This window comes from Musa acuminata, chromosome BXJ2-8 (assembly GCF_036884655.1).
Source record: "Musa acuminata AAA Group cultivar baxijiao chromosome BXJ2-8, Cavendish_Baxijiao_AAA, whole genome shotgun sequence".
NCBI lineage: Eukaryota > Viridiplantae > Streptophyta > Magnoliopsida > Zingiberales > Musaceae > Musa > Musa acuminata.
The window spans coordinates 47,768,115-47,795,122 of record NC_088345.1 but is presented as its reverse complement, the minus strand read 5'-3'; the positions used below and the strand labels follow the sequence as shown (position 1 = coordinate 47,795,122).

Below are 27,008 nucleotides of genomic sequence, written 5' to 3'. Positions count from 1 at the left end.
TCAATAATTTGTAGGAATTAGATTCGAACTTAATGATTCGTATGTGTGTTGGGATTCGGATCCAGTCCCGATGTTGGATCCGCGTACCCTGAATCCATCCCTCAATTCCCACGTCCGCCTAAAGAAATATGTCTACTGCATATATATATATATATATATATAATACTATTATTGCTTCCATCAATCGTCGTCTCGTCGCTCTCTCCTTCCCCCTTCTGTGCCTCCTCGTTGTTCGGCTTCGGGCTTCCGAAAAACGGAGAGGTGTGCGCCTATGGATCACTTCGAGGCGCAGAGCAAGCCGGTTTCCGGCGATAGATCCGAGAACGACACCGAGAAGGCAGCGGCAGACGCGAGCGCAGCCCATCTCGCCCCGAAAGGCTCCTCCGTCGCAACCGAGGTCGGCATCAGGTAACAGATGGTTCGTTTCGCGAGCGAATTGAGCAGTGGGCCAATTTTGGTTTAAATTACAGAGAAAAGAACGGTTTTCTTCGTTCGATTTGTTCTTCTAGGTCTGGAGCAATGATAGTGGTCTAAGATTATCGGTTTCGGATCATAATCTTAGGAATTGGTGAGATTATGTTGATTCAATATCTTCCCTGTACGTGTAGGGTTAAATTGCGACCACATAATCTCCCACTTCTCTGGATCTGACAATTTTCTGCTGCTTAATTGCTGAAAGTTTCTTGTTTGATGCGTGTGTTGATGGTGTTCGCCTAATTGTTCTGTGGATGGTTTTTGAGGAACTCGCCGATGCCGACGCTGAAGCCAAGCTCTACGGCGGGACCGCAGCTCATCATGTTCTATGGAGGAACCATCAACGTTTATGACTCCGTCCCCCCTGAAAAGGTGAGCCCTTTAATCGATTTATGTGCATACATGGCGGCCTTTTTGTATCTAATGTGGTCTCATCGGATTTGTTCTGTTGGATACTTGAGCAGGCGCAGGCCATCATGCTCATCGCTGCGGCAATGGCCGTAGCCACGAGGACCTCCGCCAATAATACTGCTGCCACGGCAGTGGCGGCGAGGACCTCTGCCATTAGAACTGCTGCCGCAGCTGCTGCCGCCCATTCCCCGGTGGTAGTTGGCCCAGCTGCTGCTGCTGCCACCACTGCAGTGGCAGCGCCAGCTGCACCAGCGCTCACGAGGACTTTGTCGTTTCTCAGTTCCTCGGCTGTGACAGACGGTTCGCCAAAGCAACCCCAGCTTGCTCCCAACCCAGGCAGCTCCCTCTGCAAGCTGCAAGCTGGTCAGGCCACCTTCTTCCTTGGTTTTCATTACATACTGATGCATGAGGTTTGTGTCTGTGCTTTGTATTACTCACTGGAAGTAAGAAATTCCATTTTTATGCAGAGCTTCCGATTGCAAGGAGGCACTCGCTTCAACGCTTCTTGGAGAAGCGCCGTGACAGGTAACTCCCTACCTTGTTTCATCTCCTTGTGCTCTATCTCGATACTTATAAATGATAAAAGGAGTTGTAGGAGAAGTGAAAATAAGTTTTTAAGAAAGGCAAGGAGAAACTAATTTCTTTTTTCATCTTTAGATAAATAGGATAGACAAGAAAGAATGAAATAAAACTTTCTTCTCTCTAAACGAATCTCACTTCTCGGGTGAAGAAGAGAGGAAATCTGAAAGAAATCAGTTCTCCCTTTCTCCTGTTTCTTTCTTATGTTTTGTAATCAAATGAGAGTTTTTAACTCAAAATTTTCTTCCTACCTTTATCTTCTTTTGTTATCTTCTAGGTCAACAGACTGTCTATTAAGAAATATTATCGTGATGATTCAGACATAATATGGTTCTCTAAATCTATTGGACTAATCGTCTGCAGTTGTTGGACCATGATAAAGTGCTTATGATGTTTTAATTGTTGGATTGTGGTGAAAGTACTTACAGACAAAATTGAGAAAGAAATCAATGTGAAACTTATCCAATTAAGTAAACAAAGTTCTTTAGAAGTATTCTATTATATCATAGGAAGTTGAGCAACACCAGATCTGAACCTAAGACTTCAGCTTTCTTCTGTTGGTCATTGCACTGGCTTGTATTACTTATATTAAGGGCAGCCCGATGTATATGCTTCTGTAAATGTGGGTTATAGGGAGGTATCAATATGTGCAGCTTTACTCCTACAAACAGAGTTTGTTTGATTGCTGGCTTGCATTAGTTTCATTATTTATCATTTTTTCAACAAAATCTCTTTCCAATGTTTTCCCTTTTTTTCTCCTCTCCCTTTCCTTTCTGTTCTTAAAGTTCTTTGTTCTCTTTGGTTTAAGATGAATCCTAGTTGTGGCACTGTTGTTAGACGGCCTCCATTATCTTTGTTGCTTTTTCAATGCCATTCTCTGGATGAATTGGTTGATGTGTAGTCAACTGTGATTTTTTCATGTGAACTTAATATAATTCTGTGCTTTCATCTTTTCTGGGATCCAGGATTTCTGGCTTGTGGAAAGTAGATATAGCAATACCTCATTCTAGGTTGGATGTATTTGACAAAATATTTGCTTGAGGAAAGCATACTTATGAATCAAATTTTCTTTGGAAGTTACTACGTTGCTAATTGGTGGATATCATCATAGATTTCTCCCTATTTTGATTGGTTCTGTGATTGGAGTAAATATCCTTTTTGCTTGTTGAAACAGATATGATTTAGGAAGTTAAACTTTTAATTTTAATTTTTCTTCTGGACCTGAATAATTCTTTTGTTCTTTCTTATTGAGCTCTCTTACCTTAGAGAAATATTACAGTATGTGTGATGACAATTCTGCTTGCATGCCAATTTTGCATTAAAAATATCACTTCTCTAATTTCTGCCCTTTTCAGATTTGTATATTTTTTAACTTATATTTACAGATACTTAGAAGTGAGCCTTCTTTGTGAAAGGAATTTTTTAGTCATTAAATGTTCAAACAATCATCAAAATTTATTTGTGAGAAGCCATTCATGGAAATCATTTTAACTAGGCCCACCTTAAGAGCTTAAACATTAGATATCTAGTAATTCATTTGAATGGGCAACCCAAGACATGATACTGGGGTCTTGGTCATGAGCTTTTGACTAGTATTGTATAAAATCACCAAAAACACAAGTCATTAGCACAACTTGATGCACTATGAAGTTATTAATTTCACATACTAAAGGTTTTGTAATTGTTCTATATTCGCATCGGTTTTGTTATTGTACAGTTTCCTCATAGTTTGATGGTGTTTATGCTTCTCAACCTAATTATATTGTCAGGACTTATATTTGGACTATGCTTCACTAAGAGCAAGAATGTTAGCTGTTAAGAATTTAATCATAATGTTTTTCATCATGTGTGTACCTTCTTTCTAATATCTCATGAATAAAACCTAATTATATATTGTTAGAACTTATATTTGGACATTGCTTCACTAAGAACATGAATGTTAGCTGTTAAGAATTTAATCATAATGTTATTTCACCATGTATGTACCTTCTTTCTAGTGCCTCATGACTATCTGCTATCAAAACTTGGAAACTCTATCGACAAACAAGCGTAAAGTTTCTTTTTCCCTTTCCAAACACCTTTCATTTCGTAATAGTAAGAGAAAAAATCAGAGCCAAACTAACGTATAAAAGGTGCACCATTATGTCGATTTCAATTTGTAGTATGAAGAATGTGGCATGGATCTCACAGTATTATTAAGTTTGTTAATAGTAGTTTCAATGTTCATAATTAGACATATACAAAATATGAAGTTTTAAATAGGAGTTCAAATTACATGCCTGTGCTGGACACAGGCCTACAAGTAATTTAACTTGATGCGAGTGGCTGCTTCTGGACACTGTAGCCATATATCTTTTTAGACCATGAAGAATGTGTAGACTTGGCTTTAGTGATCCTGGTCTTTGAATGTGAGATCCACGGTTTGTGGCTGTCAAGAACAACCGAGAACCCTCCCAACACTGAGCAACAATTTGAGCCATGTTGCAAGTACTATCTGGATGTCCTAGGCCAGGGCAGATCACATTTGGGTTGTCAACCATACTATTACATCTTCTATTTATCATTAAATATAAGACTAATGACAGGTTACATGGGATCATCTTTGTTAGGAGACAATCCTGTTTTGATCAGTTTGACCTGTTTGCATTCCTGGTGCCTGGTGGTCGTAGAGGTAATCATCAGCACCTGCAGCAAGGAACATCATCTTATACCGGACCGGCTAATATCGGTTTATCGACACTCGATACACCAGCAGGTACCAAAGTGGATGACGAAGAAGATAAGGCATGGAGGAAGAGGAACGAAGAAGAGTAGGAAGGAGGAAGAGGAAAAAAGAAGTAGAGGTGGTGGAGGAAGGAGGAAATGGAAGGAAGAAGAGGCAATAGAGGAAGAGGAGGAGAAAGTATACTTGAAACCATGTTAGCGTCACACGATGGTTGCCACAGACCACAATGTTCACTTGGAGAGAAAGAAGACTTGAACCCTAATCACGAGTTCTCTTTGAATGTTTTCTAATGGACCGTACAAGACCATCCGAAATAGGGACGGTCTGCATCTTTGCTCGGGCTCGAATCGGTAAATATCGATTGGTACGGGCCCAACTAAGCGCAATTGCAATCACTTCTTTAATCCTTGTCTAGCTTGGAAAAGTAAGCCTTCTTCGGCAGGCCATAGCTCCAGCACAAGAAGTTCCACAACCAGCACACTTTAGATTTCAGGTTATAAATAATGAGTTCAAGATATGTTGCACGTATCTGTGGATCACTCATCAATACTTCATATTTTCTCCTTTTTTATAATCAATAAATTGTCTCTTCGTAATTCTTATGATTTGTTCATCCCTTTCTGTATACCTCAACCTACTGAGATGTAACTTAATGACTTATTGGGCAGGGTGGTGAGCAAAGCCCCCTATGCTACAGACAAGTCTTCAGACGGCATCAAAGCAGCTTCTGAAGGACAACTTTGAACTCATGCAATCACCTTCGATTTATCATTCGGGGCCAAAATCTCAGACTGTCAACTATTAATTGTATGTTGTTGTAAGCGACTGAGTTTAAACTTGGTAGTAGGACCATGAGCCTTGTGACTGATGTACTTACTGTGTCTCTATGGTTGCACCTGTCGTGTTACAAATTCCGATGATTGGATAATGTTGCGAAAGACCGTTAGCATTGGACTAGTATGAACTCCAACAAGACATATATTTTGTGTTTGTTTGTGTAATTCTCTTCTTCACAACCCAAAGTGATTAGATTTGAGTTTGAAATATGTTGGTTTTTCGTTTGCAATGATGAGCAGCAAGAACATAATTCGGTGGAAGACTTATCTGTTATCTTTTAAAAAAAAGGTTCAGAGTCAACATTCTATTCCATTAAATTCTAAAACAATCTTATGCTTCAAACAGCAAATTTGTACTCCTTTTTTCTTTCTTTTAATCTGTATAATTCTGCTCTCGAATCAGTTGCAACAGAAACGGAGAAAGAACAAGAAGAAAAAGGAGGTGACGGAGGAAGGAGGGGCACCAAAGCAAGCAGGCAGTTATGCGAGCGACACCAAAGCAAGTACACATGTATATATACAATGTATATATACAATGAACCAGATCAAACATATATATACAATGAACTGGATCGAACATATGTATATGTACAATGAACCAGATCAACATATATATACAATAAACTGGATCGAACATATGTATATGTACAATGAACCAGATCGACCGACCCATCTCGCGACCCAAGCACGAAGTACTATGTATGTATATACAATGAACCGGATCTAACCATCATGTTTGACTATCGAACCATGCTCTGCTTACCGATCAGCAATCAGACCAGTATCGAACCATGCTCCACTTACTGATCAGCAATCAGACCGACCGGTAATTTGACTATCGAACCATGCTCTGCTTACCGATCAGCAATCAGACCAGTATCGAACCATGCTCCACTTACTGATCAGCAATCAGACCGACCGGTATCGAACCATGCTCCACTTACTGATCAGCAATAAGACCAGTAATGGTAATTACGAGTCAAACCATACCGCTCGATTTTGCAATCCATGGACAGTTGGGGCATGTTCATCCTCTTTGCCTGGCAATTGGAACCTCTCTTGAACACAATTATTACCGGTGCAGAGTATATAACATGTACAAACATCAATGTTTCACACATCTTGACTTGTTGGTAAACTGGAGAAAGAGAAAGAAACATTACATGAACCTACTCATACAAGTCTCTAATTGAATTTCGATCTAACTTTGTCCCTCTATTTTCTTATTTGCACTAATAAAGCTGTTGCAAGTCCAAAATAAGTCGTAAAACATTTAATACAAGAGCAGAGTACTCCTTTGGTGAAGACAAATCAAACATACATAAATTCACCTCCTCGTAGTGCATTTGCAGCGCCTTTCCGCTCTTCCTCAGCCTCCCTTTCCCTCTCTTTCCAGCTCTCATATGCATGATCATCGGTACGCAGCTCATGTCTACATATCGGACAGGAGTTGTGTTCGTCCTGCCGATCAATTGAAACAAAAGAATGATATATGTAAGATCATGAAGTCAAAATGATAACTGAATTTGGCAATGTTTCATAGTGTACCAAAAAATTAGAAAATTACCAGCCATGGTTTCAAACAAGGTGGATGGAACAGATGCTTGCAAGGTAACTCCTGCATTTTGTCCCCTATGGCCAAGTTCTCCCGGCAAACTGCACACTCTGTTTCGCTGCCTAACCTAGCCATGATTTCTTCGGTCACAGTAACAACAGGTAGATTAGCAACGACTTCTTTTGAAGCAGGTGGTGGTCTCTGCGGCCCAGCACCAATTTCCTGAAAAAAAGGAAACAGTTGTGTGGGTCTGATGCTCCTACAAAAGTTCTTCGCAAACACCACATACAAGTATGTAATTAGGTTTCTTAAGTTTTGAACTAATCATAGAATCCACAGCCTCATCCCGACATATACTTTTAGTCACTAATTAAGCCCAACATGATCGAAATTCAAAAGCACAAGAACTAACAAAGTATAGTGAAATTTCAATACTTATGTCCTTTTTCCCCCAAAGATTGCCATTGTGCTTGCACTATTTCATGGATTAATCAAACATGTTAATCCAACATCTCCATACATATTTGCACAGCATGTGGTATGAGCTTTAACAGTGCAATCAACCAAGTACCTTAACCTAGTATAATGAGATTTATTTGCATCAAAACCAAAGGAACTTCATAGAAAAAGAAAAGTATGCATACTTGTAAAGAAGCTTCAATGGCATTATCGAGGTCCAGAAAACCACCTATCTCTTGCATATTGTTTATTAACTCTCTGACAGAACCAGGAAGTTCATCCCCTCTAGCACTTTCAGTTGTATTACTGTTTTCCTCCTGACCTCTAGAAGATTCAGATACAGAAGCCCAATCTTGAGCAACAGCAAGAGTAGTAAGCAAGTTCTGTGCTACAAGCCATGCAGGAAGTGCTGGTTCAGGATCCACAGTCAGATGCCCTTCAAAAAGATATCTAGATTCTGAAAGAAAAGACGGAACAAGGGAATTAAAAACAGATCAACACTTAATGTTTGACATCATTGCTTGGATAAAAAAAAAACAGTCGAAGCATTCAACCCTATCCTTGAGAAAATACATGAAAGCTTACAACGACAAAAGGAGAGAATCAGGAGAAATGGAGGTCATATATACCAGGGATGTGAATTCCACATGTGCTTGGTCAATAAATTCAAAAAAATTAGATAGTAAAGGAGTTTGTTCTCCTCGCAACTAGGGCCAGCCCATCAATTGGGATATTGTACTCTGTACAGATATCATCTTCTACTATAACTGGAGATTACAGATATGCCATCAGGAACTAAAATAAATAATTTTTTATATCAAAGTGCTGCATCTGCTATGGAAGTCTTCAAGTTCTACTCTCACATAAGACATGTAGTATTCAAGTTTTAGTAACTTGCTAAAACTTCTAGAACTTAAGTGCTCTCTTCAGCATCCATGTGTCTGTTACTTCTCTCAAGAAATATGACAACATATGATACATAAGTTTTGTGATTTTTACAGTCATATGATACATAAATTCCCATGTAACAGAGAATTTGAAACTCCAGAGATCTAAGTAAATAAGCAGAGGTAATTACCCAAACTTAGTTAGCAATAAGCTAATCACGATATCAACAAAAAAAGATAGGAACCTGAATCTTACACGAACAGCATAAAATACTATGCATATAGCAAATTCTCCTGGAACCATTTATTTCCAGAACCATAAAACAAGAAATCTGCAAGCAAAATGGTCTAACTAGTGTAATTCCCACGACGGGACTTTCTTAACAGAGAATAGTTCTTTGAAATGGAAATAGTACCAGTGGTTCTCCTGTCTGACAATGAAACTTCTGTTTCCATCTCATTTAGATTCTCCTGTGCTCTGGCAATGCATTTTGTCATATTTTGCTTTTCAGACGGCTCAGTAACTAGGTTCTCCACTTCTTCAAAAAGCCTTAGGCCAAGAAGCCAGAATCCAGGTGCTGTATACCTAGTCTGAAGAACAGTTGCAACTCGGCAAACTGTAGAATACATCTGCAAAGGAAGATTGATCACAGATTATCTAAAAGCATGGTAATTTCAATTCAATTTACAGATAGATCACAGACAGTCAAGTGCCTACTGGCAATTGTGTTTCAGGGGAACCAAATCGTGGACATCCGATTGTATTAGAAATAAATTCAAAAGCTTGTTGACGTAATGTCACGAACGGTCGTCGCGCACCCGCAACAACTCCGTTCAACGAACCGTTCGTCGCTCTCATCTACATGTACAGTTCCTTGGCAACCTGTTTTGCCTTGGTTTTGAGTCATTTTGCTTGTAAAAATATAAGTTCGAATAAGCTGTAGCGTTACAAAGCGACCGCTCACCGAACCGAGCAAAACAGCCCCAAAACAGCCCAAAACAGCTCCGTTTTCGTGTGCCGCGGGCTGATTTCTGGAATCTGCCTCCGCTCACCAAAACGTCAGCCATCTCAACCCCTTTGAATCCCCCAGGTGGCACAGGGCTGGATGGGGCTTCGGTATAGTACCGGGCGTTGAACACTCATTCGCAAGTTCGCACGTTGCCTTAACGGGAACTTGTTGTCGAGCCCGGGACTCGGTGAGCAGCTGTTTATAGGATTGCAGTTGTTCGTTCAACCTTCCAAAGCCCTTGTTTTCCCCCTCTCCCTCTTTTCTCTTGTGCACGCAAGGTGCTCGCTGAATTGCTTGTAAAGCTTCCCCTCTTTTCGCGAGACGTCGGGACTTGTCCGTCGCTCGTTCTTTCGAACTAATCAACTTTTTCTTTTACAGGTCCTTCGGGACCTGCGAGAGGTTACAAGTGGGTTGATCTTTGCGGAGCAATATCGCAAGGGCGAAGCGCGACTTAGGCAACGCAAGCTAAGTTCGCATCTTGGCCGCAAGGGTGCCTCACGCCTTAGGCAATTCCAGCTAAGGCCGTGACAGTAAGTAACCAGTTTTAGCATCAGGATTGCGTTAACTTGCATAGTTATTTCAGTGTCATTATAATGAAGCATGTCGTCCTCTATTTGCATAAATTGAGAATAAAATTACCCTTTTTTGTCACTATCTTTGTATCTGCATAGACAGGCGAATCATCTTCCAAGCTAAGTGCAGAGTAGGTGAATTTCCTCTTATATCAGTTTCTGCTTGAAAAATCTTATGATTACCTAAATCAAGAAATTGTAATCCATAGAGTTGTAAAATTATGATACTGTTGGCCATAAACCTTTTCACAAGGAGTACTACAGAGCCTTTTCCTCCACTAAGACGGGTAACATGCTCTGCCATTTTCAAGAATACTGTAACTAAGTTATCTAAAATACTCTAGTGTTTGAGGAACCATAATTTCTGGAGAACAGTCTATAAAGCCTGTTAGGCTGAGATGACTGGAGCTACAAGATCAATAAAAGGTGATCTAATAGATGAGTTGTGTGGAACTCTGGAACTGTGGAACTTGTTTCTTTTTGTCATTGGACTTGCATGTTGGCTACCATCAAATCTGAGTACCTCCAAATAATATTAAGAAGTATATTTTGGATCACCAAGATAGCAATGTTAAAGCATAAAAAGTGCCTAACTGAAGTGCTTGGGAATGACTATGTAATCAAGTACTAGCAACAATAACATTATTGAGTATCCATGCTTTTCAAGTACCTAGGGATGACAACTTGAGCTCCTTGACCTAATTTCCCTTTCTTAATGCGATGGAGTAGAACATCAGCCCTGAGATAGTGGAACTTTCCAATAGAAAATGACCATTCTTTGATGCCACTCCACACGATCCAACCTCCTTTTATCTTTACAAAGGTTGTGCTATGGTTAGCAAGGTTTCCTCACTTTGAGATGATATTTTAGTGCACTTACACGACAGACCTATAGCATGGCATGGAAGCCATTTGAGAACATATGAGAGAATCACCTCAGATTTCTACTGGCCTGGGATGGAGAAAGATGTTAGGAAATATGACTAACACAAATGATGTTTGACAATCTATCATGTACAAGACCACCAAGTCGCATAGTTTATTACAGATACTTCCCATAACAGAGAGTTTAGAGGGCATTCGAATTGAATTCACCAGGGGTCTTGTCCAACAAATAGGTGTTTACTGGGCTGACTACTGAAATATGCTTACTTCAATCTATGTTGCATCCCTACACTGGTAAATAGGTCACAAAGTTTCATTGATTTTAATCTCAGCACACTTGAAACTCAATAAATGCTCTTCCTAACTTCCTCATAACATGACTTCCTGGGGAATCTCAAAATTACAGTCATTCTGATTTTCCTCTAATTATTAATAACTATCACTTCAGTAATGATCACATGATCACCATGTTCATTTGCTCTTTTCTTTTACTCTAGTTCACAAATATAATGATATTATCAGAAAATCTGTAATCACTACACAGTTCCTTCAAAGAGCTTTCACTTGGGTCAGATATCTTATAGCGGTCATTGTGCTCAAACAAAATCCAACAATCTTTCATAAGTGCATTCAAGCAATTTTGCATAAGCACATTCAAACTATTAGGCAAAGCATCCAACTCCATTATAAGTACCTTAATTAAAACATATTTTCTACCACTAGATATTGCATGATATGAAGGCAAGCAGTTGCTATATAAATGCCAATTGAATAAGTAGCAGTTGCCTCATAGCTTTTCTTCTCAACCACAAGATGTAATTAGAAAAAGTCAATAATCCAACGAAACCTCAATAAATCAGGACCATTGGACCATGCGTGACTCCAATGAACCAATACTAGGATCATTATAAATAGAAGCACAACCTAACTTTTTGTTTGAGATATTAAATTATGAAGGGGTCCTAACTACAAGCAACGTATGCATTTCGTGGGAAAAGGTTCTTAGATACCAGCAATAGGGCTGTGAGTTAGCATTGCATAAAGTCAGGATTTTTGCATCAGACAACTTAACATAGAATTAGATTGTCAACATCATTTCCTCCTCTTCCCTGGTAAGAAGGCAATCATCTGCCAGAAGATAATGATTCAACAAAGATCATTATCTGCAAGACGTAAAAACAGAATCTGATAGGAATTGAAACCTTTTAAAACATGACCAGACAAGAAATTGCATGCAAATGAGGCATAGGAATTGACAGAATCGACGCAAATTCCAATTTTTTTACGGACTACAAGATCAACATAAGCAATAAACAGGATCGAGGACTGCAAGCACGAGGGACAAAAAGAAAGGTACCGATTTGCGGAGGGATGGGGAAGCGGAGGGGTATCGACTGCGGACGAGGGATGCGATGGAGGAGACCGCCTCCTCGAACGATTGTTTCTTCCCGAGCTTCCTCTGCAGCGCCTGCAACTCCTCCATCACCGCCTGCTCCGAGCCCATGATTTCGTTCATCCACCTCCGATCGAAGCTGGATCTCGCCTTTGAGGAGAAGAGGAACCCTAGAATTCGCGCTTAATAGAAGAAAGCTGGGGGCGGTTTCTTGGTTAAGGGGAAAGAGCCGACACCGAGAAGGTGACGGCTGGCCGACGAGATCGCCACTTTCTCGGGTCCTTCGAAATATCCCCAATAGTATAACCGGGTGAGATGAGATGACAAAAACATAAGGGACCCACGCGTCTCTTGGACGTTAGCTGGTAAGAAAGTGGGTCGTTCCTGGGGCGCTCAAAACAGGGAACAGCTAGATTTTCCAATGGTCAGATGACGCCTGTGCCGGCCTTTAATATTTAGGCTTAAGTTTTGATTCTTTTAACACCATATTTCCTTAATTTTAATATTATTAGGTTATTTTACTTAATAGTTTACAATTCAAAACTAAATCTAAGATTTTTAATTCTAATTTTTTTTTCATAATTCATATTTTTTTCATTTTTTAAGATCCAATCTTCATCAAATCTCTCATACTAAGTAATGCATAATCACACCCCAACCAATTAATTTGTGGTGTGTGCAAATAATAATAATAATATTATCATCATCATCATCATCATTCTTCTTCTTCTTCTACCACCACCAAAGTAGTAGCTAAAATTATCATTTTCTTCTTATAACTTGGAGGAACTTACCAAGTATATCACATCTCTAAAGACTTATAAGGAGGAAATTATTTACAACTGTTACCTTCGATCGAGCGTAAAACAATCCGATTCAAAGACATTATCAAGATTTTGAATAAACCTTTAGTAAAAATCAAATATGAGGATACAATATGATAAAAGATCAATATTAGTAGTGTTTTCAATAAATTGTCATTAACTTTTAGTCCAAAGAAAAAAACAACTACAAATCTCCTCCTCTGTTATGTAAAGATATCACTATCAATTTTTCTAAAAATTAGAGCCCTCAACATTTTATAAGACTCATTTGGAACCCTCAACTTTTTACAGGTGAGTTTGATACATCACAATTCTAATTTTATCTGATAATATATTAAACTTTCAACCCAAATTATAGTTTCCAATTCTTAACATTGCTAAGTAATATTAGAAAACAAACTATAGGATAACTCTGGCATGACACAGTATATGACATATTAATCAATTTTAGATTCAAAACTATTGGTATCAACAATTAAGGCAATTAATTAAGAAATGGACATTTGACAAGAGAGATCTGAGAGGCTTAATGGACTGATGTCATACTAATGGAGTCATATCACATTCTCCACTAATGTGGCTAATTAATAATGGAACCCATCATCCTTATCTTACCTTGGTTGATCTGAATGAGGTGTAAAGTGAGCTTCTTTTTCCTTTTCATGAAAACTAAAATCACTTAATCTTTATTATCTTTATTTACTCTCAAGAGATTATATATATATATATTTATATATGTATGTATATAATACAAAATAGAATAAAAGAAAGAAAGAAAATCTTATAAACATTCATTGATAATTTCGATTTATCCTTTATATCTAAGAAGTTATGGGTTTTGCTCTCTAATTCTTATATTATATATATATATATATATATATATATATATATATATAAACAGTATTTCGATCTCTTTCTAAAAACACTTAAAATAATGTCGTTAAAACTAACTGTTATTTCCCATGGCGTCATTGGGCCTTCTGGTGGGCCCGGAGTGGGCCACATCCGATGTGGCAACCCCCCGCACAAGGCGCCCCGTTCTCCCTTTCGGGCCACTTGATCCCCTCAACCTCCGCTCTTCCTCTCTTTCTTCCTCCTCCTCGTCAAGAAGCGGAAAGAGTTCCTTTCACCACCTGCTTCGATCCGTGTTCGTGTCGTTGAGCACCGTGGGGAATCGAGACGAGCATCATCGTAATGGAAGGCAGCGGCTTCGATGATCTGATACAGAGGCTGATGGACGCCAAGAAGAGCAAGGCCAGCGGGAAGAAGGTGCAGCTCAGCGAGCTGGAGATCCGCAGCCTCTGCGCCACCGCCAAGGGCGTCTTCCTCAGCCAGCCCGTCCTCCTCGAGCTGGAGGCGCCGATCAACATCTGCGGTGAGACCCCTCGTCCTTCGTGGGATTCCAATTTCTCTTCCTCATCTCCTCGTGTAAGCCTCGGTGGGACTCTGTTTCCGTACCTCAGGCGACGTGCATGGGCAGTTCTCGGACCTGCTCCGGCTGTTCGAGTACGGTGGCGTGCCGCCCACCTCCAACTACCTCTTCCTCGGGGACTACGTCGACCGGGGGAAGCAGAGCATCGAGACCATCTGCCTCCTGCTCGCCTACAAGATCAAGTACCCCGACAACTTCTTCCTCCTCCGCGGCAACCACGAGTGCGCCTCCATCAACCGCATCTACGGCTTCTACGACGAGTGCAAGCGCCGGTTCAGCGTCCGCCTCTGGAGGCTCTTCACCGACTGCTTCAACTGCCTGCCGGTGGCGGCCATCGTGGACGACAAGATCTTCTGCATGCATGGCGGGCTGTCGCCGGAGCTGCAGAGCATGGACCAGGTGAGGGAGATCGAGAGGCCGGTGGACGTGCCGGACCAGGGGCTGCTGTGCGACCTGCTGTGGTCGGATCCCGACCGGGAGATCAAGGGGTGGGCGGACAACGACCGAGGGGTCTCCTACACGTTTGGTGCGGACAGGGTGGCGGAGTTCCTGAGGAAGCATGATCTCGACCTCATTTGCCGAGCTCATCAAGTAAGTGCTGTGTTCTTCCTTCTTCACATTCTTCGCATCAAAACAGCAACTTTGCAGGTAATTATTCTGAGCTTCTTTATTATTATTATTATTATTATTATTATTATTATTATTATTATTTACTGTGATTGAGTTGAAACCGAAGCAAAAAAGATGACTATTTGAGGTAGATTATACGATTTTATTTAAGAAAACCATATTTTGGGTTAAATTAAAAGTAAAATATTTTCTAAGTTTCATTTATATATTTTTTTACCATTAATAACTGCATGTGAATTCTTTTAGAAAATGACATTTTAGGAGGTCAAATTAAAAATAATATCTTTCTAAGTTTTATTTTATATTTTTTAACCATTAATACTAATTATATCACGTCGTTTAACTATAATATTTACAGATTTTTTTAGCATATTATTGTCCCATCTCCTATTTTATTTTATTCTTAATGACAATAGTTTTATCTCACTGATGCTAGAGCTCATAAATACATTGAATTCTTTTTATAGGAAAATATGATACTATCTCAAAGATTTAATTGAGTAATCATAAATCTTGAGATTAAAAAATTATATAGTATCTATTTTTTTGTTTGAGCTTAGATGAAAAAATCTCTCTGAATACTCTATATTTAGAGGTCAGACAGATCAATTTGCATGTCAAAGAATATTTTTAGGCTTATAAATATATTAGATTCTTTTCTAACAACTTAAAATTTTTTAGCCTATTATAATCAATTCAAATTTTTATCAAATGATATATATATTTTTTATACATTATATTTTACTTGTATGATATTTAGGTCCATAAAAGCACCATTGGACTAAGGTGATGGTGGTGGTGCAGGTTGTGGAAGATGGGTATGAATTCTTCGCAGACAGGCAACTGGTGACCATCTTCTCAGCTCCAAACTACTGTGGAGAGTTCAACAATGCTGGAGCACTAATGAGTGTGGATGCAAGCTTGCTCTGCTCATTCCAAATCCTCAAGCCTTACAGAGGAAAGCCAGGGGGAGTGAGTGGCTGATCAACCAACTATGCTCCTCAGCAACAGAGGAAGAAGAAAGAATAGATGGCAGCATTGCATCAAGCTGTTTGCTCTCACTTTGCACACCAAATGTAGTACCCAATCTGTGTATATAAACATGCCAAAGTAGATTTCATTTTTCATTCATCTTTCCTAGTGTGTAATCTCAAAATCTTTGAATTGAGAGTAGATCTTGCTAGCATCTCAATTTGCTGTTTGATACAGAAACAGTAATGAGGTTGAGAATGATTTGGATTTTTTCATCTCAAGCAAGAAACTATGATCTTATAATTGAAAAGAAAAATAAATGAGAAAGTGTTTATGGTAGCTTGGTGTGGCATTCTCTATGATTCATTGGTGAATTATCATTGCTCATGATCCTATCAAAACAATGCTGTCTTGAAAGTTTGATCATGATTCATTGGTCAATTTTTTCCAATCCTCCTTTGTTTTCCTTTCTTCTTATAAAAAATGGGAGACAATATTGTTACAAGTCCAAATAAGTTGGATGAGAGAAAAAAAAAAATCAGTATTCAATGGACAAAGAAAAAGGTAAAAGACCTAAACAAGTCCAACTGAATGATTTTTAATTGCGGTGCAACTAGATCAAGCTGATTTTATAATATCCAAAAAATAATTAAAACCTCATCTTCATCTTATTTATAGTTATTGCCTGAGATTAGCAAGTTGAAACTATGGACAGAATAAAAAGAATGTCAGATAATTCATGATACAAGTGAAGATTCTACTAGTGAGAAGAAGGACAAGCAACATTTCTATAATGAAGCATCAATCTGCTGAATCAAAGGCTTCCCTCAAGTCTGCTTTCAGAGTGCAACACTACAAGAAGTCATCTCATGATTGCAAGTGAAGAAATCAGAGCATATATTTTTGAAGAATCTGGCTCAACATAGAATAGACCAACTCAGCTCAAAGAAATGATATAAAAAGACCAAGAAAAGGGGAAGTGGAAGATTACTAAATGCCAGTTTCTATAAAAGCAGAAATTTGTACAAAATTTTATACCTGCGAAGAATAGAAGATATCATTATATCCATTTAAGTAAGATACTGCAGGTTCATACAAGTTTACCAAATTCACTAAGACAGATATTGGCAACCACAAGCAGGTAGAAGCTAATTGTCGCTACTCCCTTTTATCTTCTTCGCTGTCCTCATCGTGTGAGGCAGTAGCATTGGTGCTCACAGTTACTTTAGCCTCCATCAGACTGGCAGAACTACGAGCATCCTTCGAAGGAATTGGTCCTGGCTTTATTAAAAAAAGTGAATCCTCTCGCTCAAAATCTTCAGTTCCATCATCTGAGTAAGCATATCTGAAAGATAAAGGTGCAAGTCATAAATCCGGATAGCACTAACAGAACGAAAATAGATATTTAAAAGATGCTAGTGTAAGAAATCAGGAAAAGCAACAATGCACTGCCGTCAACATTCAAACCACAATCATAACATATCTTTGAGCTTGCATTATTTAGGAGAATGGAACAATAAATTTAGTCAGCCTACATTCAGGCCAAAAGAAGTTCTCATGCTATAACAAAAAATGGTAAAAGCATATGAGTTCTATACACGCAACCACATGGACTGCCTGCATTAATTTTAGAAATTTACTGCTCTTTCAATAGAGCTTATAAATACTACTTTTTCATAGAATAGTTGTGAGATGGTGACAATTTTAAACGATAAAATAGTGAGATAGTAACAACTTAAAACAATAAATAGCCACAGAATTCATGCCATATAAACCCCATTTGTTTTTGGTAGCAATGGTATTTCTGTCATGTCAATGCTTAAATTATTTGGAGTACCATCCAGAAAAAGTAGACATAAAATTGGAAAGAAGAAAGTTAAGTGCAGGATCCTTGAGATCCAGGACTCTCACCTCATTGAGTTTTGAGAGGGTGCCCAAAGAGCTGCAATCACACAGAGAAGAGCAAAGGAGAGGACCTGCCAAAAGGCAGAAATAATCCAGGCATTCTGCCAGTGCTCGTTATATACATCAGTTGACTTGAAATAAAGCTGCAAAAAGAAGAGCACATTAACATGCAAGGCAGTAGATAAAATATGCAAGGAGATAAAATCATCTAGTGTGGTACCAAGAAAACCAACTGTGTCAATGTATAAATATGCAAGCAAAGAGTGATCCCAGAATACTCTACCATATGAAGTAAGTATGCCAATGAGCAAGAGATATTATGTTCTTAATTTCATAGTACTAACTTTCGGCACCATCAAAGAATGAATTCAGGTATCCTGGGCATAAAATTTACTGCCACTAGTCTTGTATACTGCACACTGCAAGGTTGCCTGAGCAAACTAATTGTTTTCACGATGATGAAAAATAGATGGTCATTACCTCATAGCCAATCCAACAAACAGAGACAACAACAGCTACAACCAATGCATTCGTGAATTTCCTATAAATATCTAACTTGGCCATCAATCGTCTTGCCTGTAGAAATATATTAAAAAAGAGAGCAATTATTAGGCTAATTTTTTAGACAACTTTTGGCAAAAGATGTTTATGGCATAAATTGTGCTAAATAAAATTGATCCTAAGGAGAAGCAAACATGTCTTAGCAACTGGACAGAAACAAATCAGTTATGTATAAGTTTATGAGTGACAGCCATTAAGGTAAATCAGAAATGTGCAAGTACCTGGAGTTTGTCCAGAGTCTTGGAAAGAGAAGTAAATATCCAAAGAATAAAAAATGCATCCAAGAACGCCACAGGAAGAACCAAAATCAATCTTGCTTTCCCAGCAAGATCGCTTACAGCACCAACATTCTCTACCAACTCAAGTATCTCAGATGCTAGAAAAAATGTTGCTCCAAGCATAATCACCTTAGAAGTGAGACCTCCTAGAGTAGGCCTGACAACTCCGAACCCCATTGAAACAACAAGAATAATTATCCATGACACTGTTCTTTTAACTGTACCAAAGGTTACTGCCCAAAAGGTGATCCCCATTGGTCTGAATCCGGTTTCATTAAATTTAGCATACTCAAAATACCACAATGTCATTTCAAACATTCCCAATGCGATGACAAATGTTATACAGTTCTGAAGTGGAAGAACCTCCCTCCAAAATCTCACATACTGTGAAAACCAAAATATTCCAAGCATCACAAATGCAAGAGACATGAATCCATAAAAGTTCATGAGAGGAGCCATTCTTCCTGGAAGGTATCCAGTGGGATTTTTCCACACGGTCTTCCCATCTATGACCAACCCATTGAGTGCTGGATCACAATATATAAAATACAGGTTATACATCCCAGTTCTTGTGATGGGTATGCTCTGGGACGGCAATGTTGCAACAAGATCCTTTCCATTAAAAGTAGCAGCAAGCACTTGAGGCCAGTTAGGGTTTCGAGAGGAGGGTCGGTAGATGACTTTGCCCTGAGTGCAAGCACCTAATTTTGCCAGATCTGGTGTGCAGCAAACAGCTCGCTGACCACCATAAGCTGAGCCACCAATTGTCTCCCGATCTTCTACTTCAAATATGATGGCTTGCACCACAATGGGATCATTACTTTTACTATTTTCTACAGATTGCTCCATCCGTGTAAAAGTGATCTTCTCGAAGCTGAAAATAAAGGATGGTAAACCATGATAAATCTTGTATAGTATTATCATAACAAGTTTCCCTTTATATGGCACAAGAAATACTATTCATATTTTTAGTTTGATTTTGAGAAGAAAATCTTGCAAACTAATTGTCCTTTCAGACTAAAACTCAGATGCAAAACATTTTATTTCTGTGTGTCAATTTATACTTACAGAGACATACATACAAATCTTTAAGCTCCAAATAAAAAGAAAAAACATGCTACATATCCAAGAAATAAATTGCACCAACAAGTGATCAAGGTAGCAGAAAACATCCTAAACTCTCACTAACAAACTAATCAAAGTTCATCTGGTCACCATTTAGGAGTTGCAACATTCATGCATTTAATTATCTACACTTAATTACTTTTTAATGATTGTGATGCAAATGGAATGGGGCAGAGGACCATAGAAATGGTATAAAGAAGATAATTTTTTATGCAATATAACAAAGAAAAGTGAAAGAGAAACGAAAAAGAAGAAGAATAGAAAAAAAAAAGAAGATAAAATGCAACATTGTTATTCAGAAATATTGATATTTCTCCCTTAACTCCTGTTTGTAAACAACTAAGGGTCACCAAAATAATGTTTTTTCTCACTCTCTCCAGGGCCTTTATAAAGACTACCCCCTAAAAGTTGCATTAGTAGAAAACCCAAAATTTCTAGAAACTTAATAAGATAACAAAGGTCCTTACTATATCTCACATTTTTGGATTTCCTAACAAACTAAATAGAAATAAGACTACAAATTACTAAAATTTGTAACAGTTTACCCTAAATAATCAACAACTTGGAACCAAATATGACACCTGAAAGCTTTGGAATGTCACTAGAGAGCTAGAAGAGGCATTTCCAGGGCATCTAAACTGACTAAAGATTGAAATTTATGCAAAAAGTTGGACATCATGGAAATTTGATGGCGCATGTTTGACTGCATCCAATTCCCTTTTCTTAATCTGTATAATTTGTTCACACCAAAACCATGCTACAATGATAGTTATACCAAACAAAACATGCAATTGCATTTGAAAATTTCTGAACTAAAACTAGTACTAATAGAAGCAATCCAGAAAGTGATTTTACAGCAACAAAATTGAATTTTTGACCGATCGAACAGGCAATTGATTTTAAATATAAAAATCCTCATGATGCCCGGATCCAAGCACCATTCCGGCGCCAAGCCCTCGAACCTCCTTCAAGGACCACAGCTTCTCATATTACGATACCCAATTCCTTTAAACCCGCAAATCCACATCAAGAACGCTCCAGATCTAGCAAAGATTCGAGGGCGCGGGGAATTACCGGATGAAGGCGTCCCCGAGGCCGGCGGTGGCATTGGGATCGGGGAGGGATGCGAAGAGGCCCTCGCTACCGCCGTGGAGGACGAACGCATTGCCCTTGGGCGCGAACTTCTTGCCAATGTAGCTGTGCACCGAGGCGTTGACGGATGACGATGAGAAGAAGCAGACGACGAAGAAGAAACCACCGAAATTAAGGAGACGACGAGGAAAAGCAACAGTGGAGGGATCGACACGCGGCATTGGAGGATGGAGATCGAATCAAGATCGAAATGGCTCCCTCACTACCCTCGAAGGGAAGTGTGTGCGCGAGAGCGAGAGAGAGAGAGAGAGATCCCTCACTGCTTCTGCCACCGCTGCTAATGGCGTTATGTCGGCTGTTTGGACTCTTTAACGAGAGACGGGCTTCCTTCCGACACAAATTATACTTCTTCTACTCACCAACAGAATTACCGGCATTCCTTTCACTGACAAGCAGCAACGGAGTTAGATGTGGGACCCTAATAAAACCAATATCTCTTAGGATAAACACAATGGGTAGGAAATCCGGGTTAATTTGTCGGATCCAAAAACGTTCTTATGTGAGCCCGTTATTCTAAACCGGACCCAAATCAATGGTCCTCGATTGGGCCTAATTGATCCTACTTACCCCTCGTCCGGCCCAAACCCAAAGCTTTAGGGGCCCGACGAGAGAGCGTCTTATCATCAACATCCAACGCCGCAGCGATCGGCTCTTCCTTTTCGAGGAGAGAGAGGGAGAGGCGGTGAGGGAGATGTCCGCTCTTCTCCTCTTCAATCCTCCGAGCTGCTGCTCTCGCCTCTCGCTTCGCGCGAGCCATCGTCGCCACCCGTGCCCTAGAAATCTCGATCTCCTTTCCGCATGGTGCCTAACTCGCTCTTCTATGCTATGAGACTTCCGGTACTTGAGGCGGATTTTGGACTCACGTGGGGTGTTTTGCAGGAAACCTAAAGTGCCGAGGAGGACGCGCGTTGTGGCTCCCAGAAGCCCCAGTTGCTCCATGGACGTCGCGCTCGGCGGTGTTGCCGACGGCGGGAGCTATGATTTCAGTAAGAAAAGTGGAACTTTTCGATGATTTCCAGCGAGAAACATCTTTGTTAGTCTGAGTAAAACAAGTGTCCGTGTACTTTCTATTTGCTGAACAAAGGAAATGAAAAAATCCCTAAAAGCTTAAGTCTCTTATTGGCTAGCATTCATTCGCATAACGTTTTGGTTTCGGTGTCATGATTGTTTTTGTTATAGGAAATTGATTTATGATTCCCTATTCTTGTAAATCATCATATTGTGAAAATTGCCACCTTTGGCATGAACAAAAGGCTCAAGTAAATAGCTCAAAAAACCAAAATTATTATACAAAAAAAGAAAATGAACGAGTAGTGGGCTCTTGGGAGTGTCAGTTGAGCAATAGCAATTTGTTTGAACCACAAATTCAGATGTATTGGTAGTGTGGATAAGTTATAAATTAACATATAAAATATTTGTCTGCATTTAGACGTGTAGTGAGGTATTGATGGCATAAAAGTAGGAACTTTTGAGTTATTTTTCATCCCACATTTTTAATCTATAAATAATGGATACTGGGCATGATGGTTGTAGATTCTCTGTGTGTTCCATATACTATTTGAAGTATCCGACATGTCTATTAATATCTGGCAAGAATTGGTGTCCAACATGGACACAGCAAGTATTTTGAAGTGTCTATGCTTCATAGCTTCTGATGGTACTTTATTACTGAATTATATTTGCACTTCTTCAATTGCATCTATTGAATTGCCCCAGATACAATCTGTTGGCCATACTTTATTTTTGACTTTCGTTAACATTCTGGATAATAAGTGATTTAATAGTATGATAAGCTGTTATTTGCGGCACTCATTGCTTTGTTTAGGCTCCAAATGTTGAAATTGTGTCGCCTCTATCCCTTCATAAATAGATTATCTGCACATATCTTTTTGTTACCATGATAGCATTGACCGAACCTTGGACAAGATACTATCTTGTCTTTGTCTTGTATAGTATGTTACCTGAGCTGAAAATGATGGTTTTCTTAGGTAATTCTTGTTACTTTACCTGTATTGCAATTTCCATACGCAATCATTCACAATATGTTGTATTTTCCTGCAGGAAATGTACCTAAATTTCCTAGAATGAATGTCTGGGATCCATATAAACGTCTTGGTGTGACTCATGATGCTTCAGAAGAAGAAATCTTAGATGCTCGAAATTTTCTTTTGAATCAATATGCTGGGCATGAGAGTAGTGTTGAGTCAATTGAAGCTGCTTACGAGAAGATACTTATGGCCAGTTTCTGGAAGCGTAAGAAGTCAAAAATAAATCTGAAAAGCAGGTTAAAAAATAAAGTAGAGGAATCACCACCATGGATAAAAAGATTGCTGGATTATGTTGAAATGCCTCCAACTGATGTGATCCTTAGAAGACTATTCCTCTTTGGTTTCATGGGGGCATGGAGTCTAATAAACTCTGCTGAGACAGGACCTGCTTTTCAAGTATGCTCGTGATCTATATGTTTTTTATGTGATCCTAACATTTTAGGCAGTACCATACTCTGAGTCATCTAGTATGTTTTTTGTGTATTTACAGTTTCATTTATAATCGGGATTTATGTTTTTTCATTTGCATTGATGGAATATTATTAATTAGTGGCAAATTATAACTTACTGATTGATTTTTTATTATTTCCTGTTCTTGTACAGGTTGCACTCTCACTTCTGTCATGTGTCTATTTCCTAAATGACAAAATGAAGAATGTTTTGAGAGCCTCATTAACTGGGTAAGTGATTTTAATAATGTAAAAACTTAATAGTTGTAAAGATGCTATTTTTGCTGATTAGCCATTTTCCTGTCTCCAGATTTGCAGCTCTTGTGATTGGTTGGATCGTTGGTTCCATTGTGGTTCCTATGATTCCATCAGTTCTTCTCCAGCCAACTTGGACACTTGAACTCTTAACGTCTTTGATATCCTATATTTTCTTATTTTTAGCTTGTACTTTTCTCAAGTAAATCTCTTCTACTTCCTTCTTCACAGTGTAGGATAAATTTGTTCTCCGCAGAATTTGATTGTAATTCAGCAACCGGACAGCCTTCCTGTGATGAGCAAAGTTTTGTGAACCATAATAATTTTTGTCACACCCCATAATAATTGCCTAAACTCTTTTTACAGCTGAAAGATCCATATTCTTGTCTCATGTTCACCCTTCCAAAAGTGAATTTCCAATATTGTTTATGATGCACTCTACTATATCAAACTATAGCAAAACACTGGTAGAAGTATTGTTATATGAATATGCAAACCTATTTATGGGGCTTCAAATGTTTGATCTTTTTGAAATGGTGGATATAGTTTTATTTTCTGTAGATCCAAGTGGTGAGCTTAAGCTACTGTCCTGGTATGCTGGCAAATCTATATTGCCTTCCTAAATCATCTTTTGTTTTCTCATGTATTCTGGTTTAAGTGCTGAAATTTTGTGTGTTATGTACAATGTTGGCATGTTTGACATTTGTTTGAAGTAATCAATTATGCTTTGGAAATTGCTGTTTCTATGTCAGGAACAATCTCTTGTCAGTATGTATTTTTACTATTATTTGTATTGCCTGAGAAGTAAAAACTGCCCTTTGTGGTGTTGACAATGTTTACAATATAATTTATAGATCTCATAGAAGGTAGATATGTGTATGTGTATCAATAAGTGTGGTTGTAGAAGCATGATAGTGGGAATTTCTGTATTACATTTTCTCTAAAATACTCTCTTATGTAAGACAACATTGTGCAAAAAGAGTTTATCTTCTAAAAGGTCAAGCTGTCTTTTCATTTCATGATCTTCAAATGAAGTTGGAGGAGCCCCAAAAATATCTCCTCACAAGAGATTAAAGAGAGAAACACGTGTGGAGCATCAATATCTTTCATGGATGACAAGTTTTTTTTGCATTAAAGATAAGGAACAATGAACCAGAAGTAAGACTTGGCTACAGTCATGAATGACTTTGATGATGAGGAAGAGAACAACACTCCATATGTAGTCCCAAAACATCAGTTTAGAGAATTGACATATGTAGTCCCTTCAGTTTGTTCTCAATTACATATGTATCAAACCTGTGACTGTTGCCATTTATACTGAACCTAGTTGTGGTTTTGTGAAAGTTCATGAGATGCCAAAAGGTACAACCAATGTACATTTGTGCTTAGATGATTATGAAGTTAATAACAATAGCATTCTGTCATCACACACTTAGGGTTCACCAGAACTTGTTGATGCACTAGGACTGTACACCATAAGTTCCATGTTCCCTTTTCTTTGAGGAGGCATTGCATTAGCACCTTTGTTTCATTTTTTGGGGTGAACAAGAAAGAAAGGGCAGAGTAGATGAAGCAGCAGTATTGATTGCTCTCATGACAGCCTCATCTACCCCACAATGATCTCTAAAGAAGCCCCATGGAGTCCACATGGGATCCCCACACTGTGCATTTAAGATCTCTACCTTCTGGGTTGATGACAAGACAGTGCTAAAAAGGTTGCTGGTGTGTGATGGACAGTTGTGAGGATAGGCTGTCTTGCTTAGTTAATAGCCATGAATCCAGCTCTCTCCATGGAGGAAGAATGTGGATCAAGCCTTAGAACATGGCTTCCAGTTGCTGCTGCATCTCCTCCTACTTGGCTTGATGGGCTGTCAAAAGATCTCCATTGATAGCTCATCTGATGCTGTGACCTCTCTGTACTTGTTGAGTTGTGATAGCTTCAATGTTCTTAAGACACACAGCTGAAGAACATAAAAGAGGTGTGTGTGAGTTCATTTCCTTCTCTCTGACATTTGCAGCTGCAGCTAACATTCCCTCGGCTGGATTCTTTCTGCAGGTTGTGTGCTCTACACCTGATCAGCATGAACATGGAGTCTTCTTCTGAGGTAACTGCAGAGGGAGAAGAGTGTGACAGCAGCCAGTCTGGTTGGACCGTGTACCTTGCAACACCCATGCATGATGGTGGCCAAGTGGTTGCCGACGGTGAGCACGACGACGACGATTCCTTGGCTTCTGATGCTTCCTCAGGATCAGTTACTCATGGAAGTGAAGTCACAGATCAACTCGAGGTAGATGAGGAGGAGACTTGCAGCCAGTATCCTTCGCGTGAATGAAGCAGAGTGTTCATGGCAGAGAAGAGCGATACATGGTGATCCAAGTAAAGAGCAGATCTTTGCATCTTGCTGTGCTTTAGATCCATAAATTAGATGGAATGTGCTGCTTTGTAACTCACTTTAGGATGTTTGGATTGTGATCATGCTTGATAAGAATGCATGAATGAAGTCAAAGAAAGAAAAAGTATAGATTAGTTTGTGGTAATCACCCTGCAATTTAGTGGCTTATGTTAATTGCTCCTTAAATATATCAAACTTTAGCATCAGACTTGTATATGTTCTCAGGATTTATCAGTGTGTGATAGAACTGTTACCTCATTGACTCATCATATGCCACCCATTGCGGCAATTGAAATGCCTCGTCATATCTCAATATCAATCAAATCAAATCATTTGTTGTCGGAGTTGGAAGCCATTTCGGAGTCGACACGTTTCTTTCGTATCAATTTCATTATCAATTTATTTTAATTTTTTCGATCCCATGGTGTCGAAATCAAAACCATCAATGGTTATAAGAAATAATTATGCATCGTTCTTAGGTTGAATCGGAATCATGACATCATAGTGTCGAGATATCGATCACGTATCGTCTATCTAATCTCAAGCTCTCGATATATTATGTATATATCACTCGGTCTATGTTCTCTAAAGCTAGAACATATTAATCATAAATCACTCGTGTGATGTTGAGATATCAATCAGATGATTAATTTTATATTAAAAATATGTTTGAAGATATCACTTAACGTAATATTTGTTTTGTAATCATAATTGATCATAAAATATTGAATATTGACAAATCTGATTCATATATTATTATTTCAAGTCCCCATCGAAATAGTAGCGACCATCAGTTATCCATGTTTTGTGCATACATGACAATGACGTGCACTCCAGACACGAAGTGCCCAAGATTCGTTCTAGTTTACAAGCCGATCCAACGGCGGAGATGGGCTACATAATAATATCTCGAATAAAACCATAGCCGGTCACGTCGGCCCCTAATCTCAAAGACACAGATGTCATCTTCTCGTCTCCCGCTGCGGCGCGTGCTGTCCAGCACTGGAAGTGGGTGAGGATCGCTGTCCGACATGGTTCAAGCTACAGGAAAATCCAACAACGTTGTCCGTCAGTCTGCTTCTTCTCGTGCGCACACGGGTGCGTACTGGTGTTGTTCCCTGTTCGCTGGTTCACCAGTTAGAGCTAATTCGAATTCGTCCTCACCTGTGCAATCTTTGACCTATAGACAAGCCACCGG

The 27,008-nt window shown here is 39.0% G+C and overlaps 5 protein-coding genes across 5 annotated transcripts; 3 read left to right on the top strand and 2 right to left on the bottom strand.

The window, feature by feature from the left end:
* The first annotated feature begins 165 nt into the window (after window positions 1-165).
* Window positions 166-5,190, top strand: LOC103996347 (protein TIFY 3). Its single transcript, XM_009417257.3, has 5 exons — window positions 166-408; window positions 741-846; window positions 939-1,248; window positions 1,353-1,410; window positions 4,858-5,190. Exons 1-5 carry the CDS (start codon window positions 272-274, stop codon window positions 4,931-4,933), a joined length of 687 nt encoding a protein of 228 aa, XP_009415532.2. The 5' UTR covers window positions 166-271; the 3' UTR covers window positions 4,934-5,190.
* Window positions 5,191-6,084: 894 nt separating this feature from the next.
* Window positions 6,085-11,965, bottom strand: LOC135619827 (E3 ubiquitin-protein ligase AIP2-like). Its single transcript, XM_065122199.1, has 5 exons — window positions 11,751-11,965; window positions 8,343-8,556; window positions 7,225-7,496; window positions 6,593-6,802; window positions 6,085-6,486 (listed from the first exon to the last, which is right to left on the bottom strand). The coding sequence occupies exons 1-5, from the start codon at window positions 11,907-11,909 to the stop codon at window positions 6,337-6,339; spliced, it is 1,005 nt and encodes a 334-aa protein (XP_064978271.1). The 5' UTR covers window positions 11,910-11,965; the 3' UTR covers window positions 6,085-6,336.
* A 1,721-nt stretch (window positions 11,966-13,686) lies between these two features.
* On the top strand, window positions 13,687-15,919 carry LOC103996349 (serine/threonine-protein phosphatase PP1 isozyme 2-like). The gene is made up of 3 exons (XM_009417258.3): window positions 13,687-13,985; window positions 14,074-14,633; window positions 15,477-15,919. The coding sequence occupies exons 1-3, from the start codon at window positions 13,805-13,807 to the stop codon at window positions 15,654-15,656; spliced, it is 921 nt and encodes a 306-aa protein (XP_009415533.1). The 5' UTR covers window positions 13,687-13,804; the 3' UTR covers window positions 15,657-15,919.
* Window positions 15,920-16,600: 681 nt separating this feature from the next.
* On the bottom strand, window positions 16,601-20,961 carry LOC135619826 (uncharacterized). The gene is made up of 5 exons (XM_065122198.1): window positions 20,588-20,961; window positions 18,332-19,262; window positions 18,030-18,125; window positions 17,556-17,692; window positions 16,601-16,989 (listed from the first exon to the last, which is right to left on the bottom strand). The coding sequence occupies exons 1-5, from the start codon at window positions 20,824-20,826 to the stop codon at window positions 16,803-16,805; spliced, it is 1,590 nt and encodes a 529-aa protein (XP_064978270.1). The 5' UTR covers window positions 20,827-20,961; the 3' UTR covers window positions 16,601-16,802.
* Window positions 20,962-21,297: 336 nt separating this feature from the next.
* On the top strand, window positions 21,298-23,782 carry LOC135619825 (protein CHAPERONE-LIKE PROTEIN OF POR1, chloroplastic-like). The gene is made up of 5 exons (XM_065122197.1): window positions 21,298-21,466; window positions 21,545-21,651; window positions 22,727-23,109; window positions 23,317-23,393; window positions 23,473-23,782. Exons 1-5 carry the CDS (start codon window positions 21,357-21,359, stop codon window positions 23,621-23,623), a joined length of 828 nt encoding a protein of 275 aa, XP_064978269.1. The 5' UTR covers window positions 21,298-21,356; the 3' UTR covers window positions 23,624-23,782.
* The last annotated feature ends 3,226 nt before the right edge of the window (window positions 23,783-27,008 follow it).

Coding starts and splice junctions, on each gene's coding strand:
- LOC103996347 (XM_009417257.3), top strand. CDS start 272: ATGGATCACTTCGAGGCGCAGAGCAAGCCGGTTTCCGGCGATAGATCC. Junction 1,249..1,352: donor CCTCTGCAAGCTGCAAGCTG/GTCAGGCCACCT, acceptor ATTTTTATGCAG/AGCTTCCGATTGCAAGGAGG. Junction 1,411..4,857: donor TTGGAGAAGCGCCGTGACAG/GTAACTCCCTAC, acceptor CTTATTGGGCAG/GGTGGTGAGCAAAGCCCCCT.
- LOC135619827 (XM_065122199.1), bottom strand. CDS start 11,909: ATGAACGAAATCATGGGCTCGGAGCAGGCGGTGATGGAGGAGTTGCAG. Junction 7,497..8,342: donor GTCAGACAGGAGAACCACTG/GTACTATTTCCA, acceptor CTTTTCTTTCAG/AATCTAGATATCTTTTTGAA. Junction 6,487..6,592: donor CTTGTTTGAAACCATGGCTG/GTAATTTTCTAA, acceptor ATTGATCGGCAG/GACGAACACAACTCCTGTCC.
- LOC103996349 (XM_009417258.3), top strand. CDS start 13,805: ATGGAAGGCAGCGGCTTCGATGATCTGATACAGAGGCTGATGGACGCC. Junction 13,986..14,073: donor GGCGCCGATCAACATCTGCG/GTGAGACCCCTC, acceptor TCCGTACCTCAG/GCGACGTGCATGGGCAGTTC. Junction 14,634..15,476: donor TCATTTGCCGAGCTCATCAA/GTAAGTGCTGTG, acceptor GTGGTGGTGCAG/GTTGTGGAAGATGGGTATGA.
- LOC135619826 (XM_065122198.1), bottom strand. CDS start 20,826: ATGCCGCGTGTCGATCCCTCCACTGTTGCTTTTCCTCGTCGTCTCCTT. Junction 18,126..18,331: donor AGACTCTGGACAAACTCCAG/GTACTTGCACAT, acceptor ATATTTCTACAG/GCAAGACGATTGATGGCCAA. Junction 16,990..17,555: donor CCCTCTCAAAACTCAATGAG/GTGAGAGTCCTG, acceptor TTTATCTTTCAG/ATATGCTTACTCAGATGATG.
- LOC135619825 (XM_065122197.1), top strand. CDS start 21,357: ATGTCCGCTCTTCTCCTCTTCAATCCTCCGAGCTGCTGCTCTCGCCTC. Junction 21,652..22,726: donor CGGCGGGAGCTATGATTTCA/GTAAGAAAAGTG, acceptor ATTTTCCTGCAG/GAAATGTACCTAAATTTCCT. Junction 23,394..23,472: donor TTGAGAGCCTCATTAACTGG/GTAAGTGATTTT, acceptor TCCTGTCTCCAG/ATTTGCAGCTCTTGTGATTG.